Source organism: Perca flavescens, chromosome 17 (genome assembly GCF_004354835.1).
Source record: "Perca flavescens isolate YP-PL-M2 chromosome 17, PFLA_1.0, whole genome shotgun sequence".
Taxonomy (NCBI): domain Eukaryota; kingdom Metazoa; phylum Chordata; class Actinopteri; order Perciformes; family Percidae; genus Perca; species Perca flavescens.
The window spans coordinates 30201785-30214758 of NC_041347.1; the positions used below are offsets into that span (position 1 = coordinate 30201785).

The 12974-nt window shown below is 41.8% G+C and overlaps 1 protein-coding gene across 4 annotated transcripts in view; it reads left to right on the top strand.

The window, feature by feature from the left end:
* The window catches only part of gfra1a (gdnf family receptor alpha 1a), a 126639-nt gene that overhangs the window by 92052 nt on the left and 21613 nt on the right, over positions 1-12974 (top strand). For all 4 annotated transcript variants that reach the window (XM_028603777.1, XM_028603778.1, XM_028603776.1 and 1 more), the window contains exons 4-7: positions 4687-4865; positions 6196-6368; positions 9893-10002; positions 12192-12326. In XM_028603777.1, coding sequence (XP_028459578.1) covers positions 4687-4865; positions 6196-6368; positions 9893-10002; positions 12192-12326 — 597 coding nt within the window. The remainder of the gene's footprint in view (positions 1-4686; positions 4866-6195; positions 6369-9892; positions 10003-12191; positions 12327-12974) is intronic.

Sequence of the window (12974 nt, forward strand, 5' to 3'; positions counted from 1 at the left end):
GCCGATCCACTTTTCCATGTTGATAAGAACATTAAAATTAGAAAAAATAATGGGACAAAAAGAAATCAAGGGACATTTAGAATAGATAAAAATGCAATTAATTGCGATTAATTGCAAGTTAACTATGACAATCCGATTAATTGCGATTAAATATTTTAATCGTTTGACAGCACTATAAACAAGTCATAAACGTTTATGACATAACGCTTCTTTTAGTAATTGTCATTGGGTTTTTGTCATGACAAGTTATGGTTAGGGTTAGGGTTAGAGTTCATGTGTCATGACAGTGTCATGTCACTCTTATGTAGATACCTTCAAGTAAAGTGTTACAAAAACTCTTTGATACATATTAATCATACAACACAAGCTCAAGCTGTGGCTCTATGCCTTTTAGGATTTCCTTCTTTATTTTTTTTTCTCATGCTTTCTTTTTTCTCTAGTGATGAGAAGACCAGTTTGTTAAGGTAACCCGGTTTGTGTCATCCACCCGCCACTAGCGAACCGACTCAAGAACGTCTTTTGGTTCCCCTACACCTACTGGCTCTCAGGCAAAACTGGCCAGGCACCATACAGAAGCAGGGTTTTGAATTCACTCCAACTTGCAAACTGAGTCAACGCTTTTAGAGTCGTTCCAAAAGAATGATTTGTTTGTGAATCTTACATCACTACTTTACTCTTCGTTCCTTCATTAATACTGTAATGGCTCCCCCTCGTTCAGTCATTTTAAGAACACTCTCAAAAAGAGACCGTGATCTATAATGGTTTAAGATATAGAAGCATCTCTTTTTTGGCACACATTTAAACTTGAACTGCAGCCAATTTCTTGATCATTCTGTTTGATAACAGTTTTGAGGTGAGCCTCCCAAGCTTTATAACCCAAGGGGTCTTGCGCCTGCGAACATTAAACATGGATGCAGTATTGATCGAGGCCGTTCAAACGAGGCAAATGATACTAAGCAAGTCAAACATAAACAACACGAAAAAAAGGAACCTTGCTCAGCTGCCCAGGGGGAACAAGTTCAGGGTTAACAGATGAGAGTCAGTAAGTCCGTCTGAGGCAGCCAACAGCAGAAAAAACTAAGATGCCCATTTGTCTGATCCAAAGAGAAGAGACAGACAGAGGGAAGGAGCGAATTGGAGGTGGGCGCGATGGCTGGAAGGCGGGAGATATGCAGCAAGACTGGAGCCATCTGAGAGTGGTTCGAAGGGATGGAGGAATGAGAACAAATTTGGAGGGAAGAGCAGTGTGACGTAGAGTAAAACAGAAACACAACGATACAATGCAAACGTCATTACCTAGATTGCAAAATATTACAGTAATATCACGTGTCTTAACTTTTCAGCTGCAGGCTCAGCAGTACAAATGGCAGTGTGTGACAAATATATGTTTAAAATATGTATGAATGAAGCAGAGTGCAAAAATCTGTAAATCAATATGTACGCTGTTCAACAAGTGGCTTAATTAGACATGCAGGCTTCCATGCCCAACTCACAATGCAGAGCAGCATTCAACAGCATTGAGTGTAGAACAACTAAATTCCGAAACCATGGTCCCACACACTGACCAGGCTGCATGTGGCTTTTCTTTCCCTCCTTCCTTCCTGCCACTGCATGCAGTAATAACCCCAGTCAAAGCTATAATGTATCAAATCTGGGTAGAGGGTCTGCTGAAAACAAGCGTGGATTTCAATATCCACATTATGCCAGTTGTGTATCAAATCTAACTTAATTTAAAAGGAATCCTGGTATATAAGTAAAAGAAAAAATGTAACATCATTACAAAGACTTCAACTTTGATTTAATTTTCAGCATATGAAAAACTATGTAGAAAATATATGTAATTGCACATTATTATACCAAATATTGTGTTTTTTTTTTGCAAATCAAGTATAGCAGCATAGTTACATTAGACCACATGCGTCAAACTCAAAGCCCGCGGGCCAAATCTGGCCCCTCGCAGATCATGATCCGGCCCACATATCAATTTACGTTCAGAATCCATTTTGGCCCGCCTAGTTTTATTCGCTTTTTCTGACGTTGTTGCCATTTCTTTTTGACAATTTGTAACTTCTTCCGACGTTGTTGTCATTTTTTTGACAATGTGTAACTTTTCCTGACGTTTTTGTCACTTTTCCTGACGTTTTTGGACGCTTTTTCGACTTCTTTAGGACTTTATGTCGACCAAACTGTAAGTGAGAAGACTATATGACACATGCAATAAGACAGTCAAAGATATTGGACTTTTTCAATTAAATAAAAGCATGTAAATAAAAATGTGATTCTTATTTTCCAGTGTGGTCCTTAGTGAAGTTGAGTTTGACACCCTCATTAGACTGTTTGCTCAAGAGATGTAGTACTAAACGAGCCTGTAAACTGGCAAAGGTGGGACAAACCTATGCAGGAGAGAGGGGTGAGTGAAGGGAAGGGGGGACAGTTAGTAGGACAATGTAAGAGTAAGGTACAGATTGAGGACAACAGATGAAGTAATGGAGTGATAGAGTGAGCCTGCAGTAGCTTTCCTCAGAGGCTGCTGCAGGTTTGGGAAAGCATTCATCTTAAGGATCTCTTTGACTCTAGTAGAACAGACAGCATCCATTCTGTTGCTAATTAATACATCACCGGACCATCAACTCATACCCCCACCCCCCCCATCATGTTTCAGTTTCCCTTCAAACCTCCCTCCCTCTTTTCTGTCCTCCCTCCTCTTGATGGGTTGAATCTTATTAGCACCATTTGCCATCACAACACACACACACACACACACACACACACACACACACCCTGTCAGCCGGTCGGTTCGTTGACTTGCCTGTACAGCTCCTGCTGTTTGCCTCTGCTGCTTGCCGCTTCTGTACGTTTGTCACGCCGGCCTTACCCCGTTTTAATTGGTGCTCGTTAGAGGGAGAAAAAAAATGCTGTTTTTGCTCCATTTTCACCAAAATAATCAGGGGGGGGGAGAGGTCTATGTACATGTTAATTGATTGCGGATCAAGGAGAACACTGGCAATTAGTACAGGATGACAGATGAGCAAGGCACTGCACTGTAGACTTTGATGACTACAGGAACAACACATACACACACTATACTGTACACACACACATAGATACACGCCTGGTTAGCCGGCAGGGCCATGTAGACGAGAGCCACAGTTTGATTTAGGCCAAGCGGGAAGTGAGACTGCAAATGGGGTCCTGTGTTCTTAGTTTGCATAAAAACATACACTTGCACAAATGGAGAAAAGACATAAAAACAAATATACAGACAGAGCAATGTATTACTGGGGTTATCTGCGTGAGGAAACCTCATTATGTGGCTGTCTCTCTGCCGCTCGCGCCCTCTTAGTTCTGTACAGTTCTTACAGCCTGGTGGAGTTGAATTGGTTTTGTTTCGTGATGATATGATCCGTAGGTGTATTCTACATTTGCTGTGTAAAACAGCTTGGGGCCATTACAGATATTGATATTTGAGAGTGAATCTCATCTGAATTTTATTTTTTTACATAAACAAGTATCTTAAGCAAGGGTCGGCCCCCAAGGCTGGATTATCATATTGGCAGAGCAGGCAACTGCGCCAGACCTTACGGGGCCTCTAAATCCCCAGGTTCATTGTTATTAATTGACTGCAAGTCATTTCATTAGTTGCAAATATGTCAGGAAATTATTTGCCACTAAAGTACAATATATCGACTTAAGCAGCATTGGCGATTCTAGACCATTTCAAATGGAGGGGCCAGGCTGGGGCCACATGCAATATTAGTGGTAGCAAATATATTAAGCATGTGTTACATACCACCAACCCTCCATAGGTTTGGTTCTACAAAAGACTAACGATACATATATAACCATAAACAAAAGAATACTCATTCAGTGTTAACCTACATTTTATGTATCACTGCACATGAATAATATCCCCTCTTTCAGAATAAATGTGGGGTTAAAAATTTATGAAAATATTTGCCCCAGTTAGTGGGGCCAGACGGGGGTCGAGGCTTAATATTAATATTGCGGGGGCACTGAATACCCCCCCAGAACTGCCACTGATGATACAGGGCAGGTTCCGTATCATTAGGTCATCTTAAGGTTTTATGAAGGGCCATGTGTGAAAATGTATTTTAACTTTCTTTTGTTTTTTTCATGATCACATGATATGGGACCATTCCTTACTATGAAGTTTCCCCAGGACCCCGAACAGGTTGATCAGGCCATGTTAGTAGCAATGTATCAGTCTGTTGGGAACAGACTTCAGTGAAATGTTTAGGCCCAAGGAACACAAGATTAGTTTGACATCAAATCTTTTCATTAGGTCTACTAACGTGTTTTTTTCCCCAAAGCTTTTAGCCACATCTCTTGGCATTAGTCGGCAGATGTTTTTTGCCCAGTTGCCATGGAGACGGTTCAGTTGTTATGAAATAACCTAAGTCACCCCTTAACTTTTTTGACATCGCAAGATGCAGCATTTTTGCTATTGTCTGATAGCTGTCCTGTTGTTGTCTCTGTTTTTGATAATGGTTGAACATTCTTCATTTTATGATAAAAAAAACCACCACAAAACACCAAATAAGCAGCCATTGGCTTCATAAACTTGATGAATTATGCTAAATTCCCAACCTTTGTTCTCATTCTCATCCTCCTTTCCTTTCCTTTCCTGCCCCCTTGCTTCCTCTCCTCTCCTCTCCTCGTCTTCAGGTGAGCCTGCAGTGGCCAGAGAGAACAACTGTCTGAATGCTGCCAAGGCCTGCAACCTGAATGACACGTGTAAGAAGTATCGCTCAGCCTACATCAGCCCCTGCACCAGCCGCGTCTCCACTGCTGAAGTCTGCAACAAGAGGAAGTGCCACAAGGCCCTGCGGCAGTTCTTTGACAAGGCAAGCTTACACTAACAAGCGCACACTGGAGGTTTTCCCAAACGACTGATATCTGATAAAAGCTGAATGTCCACCACAAAGGACCTGTTTCAAATGGAAACAATGAGTTTGAAGTGTGTAAGTTAGACGGATCACTTGGATTTTTTTTTTTATCTTACTGTGATTGTGTATAACTTTGTTTTCTTTTCAGAATGTGTTTTATTTTACAGCAGAGAATTTCGTGGGAACAGCCTGAAGCTTCAAGTTTTCTTTGTGTTGGAGAAAAAAGCTATGATGGCATGCTGCTATTGTAGCCTTTGTTGTTTCAACCCTGTTACCATCTATAGTGTCACTCAACTCTTAACACTAATGATAACACTAATATCTGAATTTATTGATGTTATTCTACTGAAGCAATGTTAAATAGGCAAGAGAGAGTTAACACTTGCAGTAACCACTTGGACATTTTCTGTTGTTAGTTCTAATGTATATACAAAAAAAAAAAATTACCTCCATATTTGGTGGTTTATTTTATTGGACTATTAATGTTAAAGGTGCCCTGGCGTTAAAGGCGTTTTTACTTGCATTTTTTTTAAATATCTTAGGTCCATTTGTGTTTGTGTTATGTTGTGAATGTGAAAATGAACTGCTACCTTCTCTGTCAGCTCTAGCCACTGAAAAGAAATAAGCGGAGAAATCAGGCCAATTACAAAAGCTGGTCAGTCTGACATCATGTTGGCCTGAGCTCATTACTATTCATGAGCTCGCCCAGTTGGGCTGGGTAAAGGATGTTGATAGCCAGGCTCTCATTGGCTGGCTGTTAGCCAATCAGAGTCAAGCAGCTTAGCTCGTTGAATATTAATGAGAACTGGCACAAATCAAGCCGAGTCTTCCTGCAGGCTTTCTATACCACGCTAGAATGGCTTGAAACAAGGTAACCAAGGCATTTTTTCCACAAAAGTTTTTTACAGAGTCCATGGTAGAACTTCAGACATTACCGCAGAGCAATGAAATACGTGTGGTAGGGCACCTTTAATCCAAAAGAAGTTGACTTAACTTGAGATAACTTTGAACTTGAACAATCCTTTCAGCCACACATGAAGTGATGAATATAAGCGCCAGCATCGCTTTGTTAGGAATAAACAGAGTTAAATAGGTTGTTAGCATGACTAGCAATATCCACTGTGGTTGTCAACAGAGAAAAGAACATCAACATAACTCAAGACCTCAAAATCACCAAAACATCCAAGGGAAAGAATTGCCTCTGAACAACATAAGAATAAAATGGAAGGTCTTGATAATGAGTTCACTTCTACAGTAAATGTTGTGTTCTGATTCTTGTGGCACACAGGTTCCTCCGAAGCACAGCTATGGCATGCTGTACTGCTCATGCCCGCTCAGCGACCAGACAGCATGTTCAGAACGCAGGCGTCAGACCATCGTCCCTGTCTGCTCGTACGAAGAAAAACAGAAACCCAACTGTCTCGAACTGCAGGCCTCCTGCAAGACCAACTACATCTGCAGGTACTGTAGTCTAGTGTACCTTCAAAATGTAGTCATTTATTTTTTCACATTCTAAGGGCTTTTTTCCTGCATTCATCAAACAGCCGTTAGTAAAGATTTGACTGGAAATTAGAGGGCAGAGAGATGGAGAATGACGCACCACCAAGGTCCCCGGCCAGGTGCAAACTGGGGCTGCCATGGTTTATGATTGAAACCAGCACTACAGCTTTTGCACTTACAAGTAAAGGGCAACACACTATTTATGAAACAAGTCCAAACACCATCACCACGTCAGGATACACCACTGTCCTGTTTCCTAGTGTTGACGTGCATCTGTGCACCAATAGTCTCTCTTTGCTAGACCTTCCTCCACAGCGCTGCGGAGGAGTTATCCGGCCAGTCTACACAGCATTCCGGGATGGGAGAAAAAAAGTGCTCTGGTTTATTGGCATTTCTCTACACCAATCACAATCGTCATGGGTAGCACTAAGCTCCGCACGGCACCTGTGCAAAATAGCCTCGGGAAGGAACTTGTTTTGGTGGAATGTGTGTACGTTCAAAGGTTGTTTTAGTCGTGCAACAGAAAACTCAGATTGGACAGATAGTCTAGCTAGCTGTCTGGATTTACCCTGCAGAGATCTGAGGAGCAGGTAACCATAGTCCTCAGAAATCCACAACAGTTTAGAATGCCAACACAAAGAAAGTGGAAGGAAACAGAGAAGACGTGCATCCGGCTGAATTTTCTGCGGCACCGGAGCAATCCCGGAAGTGGAACGTCACGGATATAGACCAGCGCACCAACATCGACACATTCATTCCGAGGATTGGCACATCCTGGCTACTATAATGTCCGGTGTGTGGTCAGACCATCATTAGTCCTGCATCAAAGTGTAGAAAGACAGCCAAAGAAATGCAGGGTTTCTTGGGTTAATTTTTGCCAGAGCGTAGTCCACCTTACACTGACCAATCAAAATCATGCAAGCACATATTACTTTGTGGCGTGAACCATGCAGCATTGTGCTAATTCTACTGCTTGCTTTGGGAGGATGATGTTGGAGCAAATGATTGCTGCTGTTATAACTTTCCAAAGGTGTAAAATCCTGCCTGAAACGCCCCTAAAACATAGTTTTATTTTTTACTTTGTGGGGACTAGCGTTGTATCCCCAGATGTGAGTTGAGTCCCCACAATGTGACTGGGTCCCCATATTGTGATTAACAAGTTAACACAGGGACAAACATGTCCCTTAGACACCTTTTTACTAGGGGTGAAGCTACATCGATCTGGATCAGTATATTGATTCAATCCTCAATATATCCAATATTATCGATACAAAGTGAAAATATGGATACATATCGTCATCTTTAAGATGCGACTTTATTTGAAATCCCACTTTATAATTATTCTTTTTATTAAAAAGAGTAGTTTGTTTTTAATTGAAATGTCTGGAAGAGCTCAGAAATGAAATGGTCCAATGGGCTTATGGATCATCTCGTATCGGTCGCACACCCCTGAATTTAATCAAAATCTTATCCTGGCAGACTTTGTGATATCAATATTGTATCGTTGTCCAAAGAATCAATATAATAACGTATCGTAAGAAAAATGTGTGCTATACACCCCTGCTTTTTTACAGTGTGTAGTCACTGTTGTCACCATCAGAAATAATATGTCTGCCTTCACGCCTCAAGTCTCAGATTCACACGCACACATGCGCACGCACACACACACACACACACACACATACACACACATACACACAGAAAAGAACTCAGATTAATTCAGTGATGGACATCTGAAATCACCCTCATTGAAGTGTGTGTGTGTGTGTGTGTGTGTGTGTGTGTGTGTGTGTGTGTGTGTGTGTGTGTGTGTGTGTGTGTGTGTGTTTTCATGCAGTCTCTGGAGCCTACAGCCAGTAGCTCTCTGGGATTAAATGGAAGCATTAGGCATCATAAATGAGCACCATTCAGAGTGTGGCCTCAGGTCTCCTCACCCTCTCTCTCTACTTAACAGCAAGCAGCATGGCAACAGTAAATTCACTCTGCAAATTTCTATCCGTCCTTCCATCTCTGTCTTTTTTTTCTTTCCATGGCGCTGTCTATCCGTCAGACATAAGCTCAGGGCTGAACAACAGGTCTCACTGCAGCACAGCTTCCTCCCAGTCCATTTGTCAGTTACCTCAGATAGATTAAAGCCATGCATTTCCACAAGCTCCCTCGCCATATGTTAGTTGTAGTATACTGGCTGCTGCTGACAACTCTCACTGCTCTGTTCTGCTCTGCACCAGATTGGTGTGATCAGATAGATCACACTGTGAGTGCATACATGTGTGAGTGTGTGTTTGTTTTGGTACATGCTTGCATGCACATATCCTGGTAGCAGGTTGTAACGGTCTCGTTCAGATAAACACAGAAAGCTGCTCTCCCTCACAAACCCTGTTTCTGAAGATTTCACAAGTCTGTTTGAGGAGTTTTAACCACTGGCAGTGAATGTTTATATATATATATTTGTTTGAAGAAAACTTACCCCAGGTACCAACTTGACATTATATCAAGTTGTCATGACCAAGACAACTTCTGGTAATGTCACTTTGATTAATGTCAAGTTGTCATAATCAAGACAACCCAAACAATGTCAACTTGTCATGACAAAAACCAAATGACACTTAATGACATAAGTCATAAACGTTTATGACTTGTTTATAATGTTTATGACTCGTTCATGACAGTGTCATGTCGTAGTTATGACAGTGTCATGTCACGATTATCGATACCTTCAAGTAAAGTGTTAGCACACATTTTACTTATTTTGATGAGAAATCTAAAGCAAATGTGAGCAAATTTCCCCAAGAACATCTTTTATTTTTTGAAGACTCCTTGGTTCACTTTTGGCCCTCTGTTCTTACTGTTGCTATAGACACAAACACCTTTACTGTGTAGTGAATATGAATAAACACATACATGGTTTTAATAGTAAGGACTAAACTATAACCTGTGATCATCTGATCTTTTATGATCCAACCTGTTTGAAAATATATCAACAATTCATATTCTTAGTGCAATGTTAACATTGCTAAAAGGAAAAATAGAACTTTTCCTTAAAGATGTTACAGTCCAAAAGTGACATTAGAAGGTTTTGTGCAAGTACATCACACTCAATCTCACTTCAAATGTTGAATTCCTTGGGAATCCAAACTCCATTTCAATTTCACGTGCCACTGCACCTGTGGCAAAAGTGTAAACAAACATTTGTGAATGCAGTAAATGAAACAGAACGGACTTGGTGGAGAATTGCCTTTAGCCTCATTCATTCCAGGATATAAAGCAGCCACAGCATACGTAAGAGGGTCATCTTGCTCCACTGAAGGCAGACATTAAGAAGGCTAATTGCACCCAGAGGAATGACTTTCAGCGTACGCTCATTTGGACCGGGCATTTTGCTGCACATTCCAATCACATTGGCCATCTGAATTTCTCATATAATATCTATTGGAGCCATAATCATGTTTGGCTCTGAAATATGTTTGGATCTGTGTGTGTTGCAGGTCACGACTGGCTGACTTCTTTGTCAACTGCCAGCCGGAGCCACGCTCGCTGTCGGGCTGTCTGAAGGAGAACTACGCAGACTGCCTCCTCTCATACTCGGGTCTGATTGGTGAGTACACGTCACTGTTATTGGTCAGCCTCGTCTCTGCATTTACTCCAGGTCTCTATGGATTGATGTTCATTTTCTTTAGTGACATCTTTAAAAGATAATTCTTTCTTATTTATTTTTTTTACAACTTGAATCTTATTTTCGTTGTTCTTTTTTCTACTGCTTATGTCAGTGATCTTCAACAGGGCGTCCTCAGGGGGGCTGTCAGATTATTGTTTAATACTTTTTTTGAACGTTTATTTTTTACCAAAAAATTTAAATATGTCTGAAAATATTAACATGAATCCAACATATTATTTGCAAAAATAAATCTGCATATTCATTACAAAAAAAACCCTCAACAACATTGATGATACGCTTACTGCCGTGTATGGTAGCCACTATGGTAGCCATCCACAGATACAGGAAAGCGTATGTATTATCTGTGCCTTCCACATGTATGTTTGACATTAAAACATGATGATATACAGTATGAATATGTAAAAAAAATATATATATATTTTAATAGCTTAGTATTGTAGGGCACCATAATAAGGTATGTGTAAAGGCTTTAGGCTGCCCTACACTTTATTGTAGGCCCAGTGAATTATGCAACTCAATTTTATACAATATATGTAGTAGGGGGTCCCTTCTAGTCTCTCTTTCAGGTTAGGGGTCCTTGGCCTAAAAAACATTGAAGACTCCTGGCTTATGATATAATTGCATTAAAACAAACTTAGTGATAAAACCTGGGCACACAAGTTTGATTTAATAAAATACAGAAGCCTTAGACTCCAAGGGCCCTATTTTAACGATCTGAAACGCAAGTATCAAACGTGAGTAGCTTTGTGGGCGGATCTCCAGCGCTGTTGCTATGATACCGGCGGGATAAATGACTCTTGCGCCCGACGCAAATCTAAAATGGGTTGGTCTGAAGTAGCTAGGTGTGGTATGGGCGTAACGTGCAATTAACCAATCAGAGAGTCACATTCACATTCCCTTTAAGAGCAGGCGCGCTTGTTCCATGGCGGATTGCTATTATGACGGCGGATTTTCCTGGCACACGGCAGCGGGAGCTGTCCGGGATGCGGCAAAGTAACAAATGCCCGTCTTGACCGGGTGGCGATGTTGCTGCGGCCTCTCTGGCGCATCTCCTCAAGTCTGGAGAGGATTGCTGCAGCCATGGAGCGTGGGTCTCCAAAATCACCACCTGCTCCTGTTGTGCCCCTTCCTCTTGTCTAACTTTCTGCCCAACAATTGGTAAATGCAAGTTTTCCAAGGGCTGGCTTGACAATCCCAAATATAAAGCCTGGTTGGCTAAGGATTCCAAATGGGAAAAGTAACCTAGATGCAAATTATGTGGAGAATCTTTCAACATGGGGGAGGCTTCAATTTGAAGCCATATGCAAGGGCAAAAGCACTTTAGTCTTGTAACAGCATCCTCTGCACCCAGAGCCACGTCAGTTTTGGCCCAACCCAATGAGAGATCAGGGCCGACCACAACTAGTGATCATCCCGCCAATGCAATTTCCATAATACACATCTATCTATTTGTACTCGGATGTCAAATATGGTCTGAAAAATCTACAGAGAAGTGTGGGAATTTGAGTCTGGAAAAGTATGGAATTTTGAAATGGAAACTGTGTAGGAACCCTGTCACGGAGCCGTCAAGAATTGGTCCTCGCAAGTCACTAAACCAGACCACACACATACACACACACACACATACACACACACACTGTCCACACAGCGCCAATTCATTCTGCCTACTGCAAAACAATAAGGCCTGTTTTGGAGCGCAGCCAGCGCCAGGGAACAATCCATTGGGGGAGTGAGAAATCACTGACTGAAGCTATTTACTTTCCCTCGCGGGGAGAAAGCATATTCTTCATTCCGGCTTCTCTGCATTCTGCTTCCTGCAGAAACTCCACCACACTGCGTTACTCCTATACACAGGGAGGAGGGAAAGAGAAATAAATGTAGCAATGATTTAACTTTATTATTATGGCATTCATCATTTAACACAGAGGGAGGATGATAACTGAGTCTTAAAGGGTTTAAATATTCGTTTTTTTCTTGACAGTTAGCAGCATATTGGGGTTCTTGACAATAATTCACAGAGGATCCCTGTTCAGGGCTCAGATTTCTCACTCAAACAAAGACAGACGAACGCATGAATGAAACATTATTGTTCCATCCACCTGCTGCAGGTACCGTGGTGACTCCCAACTACCTGCGCTCGCCCAAAATCAGCGTCTCCCCCTACTGCGACTGCAGCAACAGTGGCAACAACAAGGACGAGTGTGACAAGTTCACCGAGTTTTTCACCGAGAACACCTGCCTCCGTAAGTTATCCCTCTGCCCAGCTGCTGTCTGACCAGCTGTTCACTATTCCCCTCTACTCTTTCCTGTTGAACTTTAGTCTTATCTGTTCTTCAGAATGATGTTCTCTCGCTTTCTATTTTCATCCACTCTGCTGTGCTGGGTTTCTTTTCTGTTTTTGCTCCTTTTTTTTAATCCTCTCTTTACTTTCTGTCTCTCCTCCTCTCGCTCTCTCCTTCTAACCAAATATATCCCATAGCCATGCTTGCATTGTTATCCCTCTGCATTATAGAGAAACCAGCCACACTGCACTGCCGCGGTGTCTGAATGTGTGCGTGCCTAGAAGCTGTAGCGGAACTCCTGCTCCAGATCTTTGACAGAAAGCGGCGTTTTCATCCAGCGCTCTTATACAACCCCTTTAATTAAGAACCCCCCACAAACGCACACACACTGTCTGTCTCTCTCTATCCCACACACACACACACACACACACACATTTCCAGCCAAGATTCATAAGATGCAGGACATTCTTACTGCGCTGTGGAGATAAGAGCCAGGTTCATTGTGTCTTTGACTGTAATCAGAGCTAATTCTGCTCCCTTTGCTTTGATTGTACACCCAGTGGCAGTCAGCTAGCTGCTATCCTCCACAGCACAGTTTAAGTGTAATGT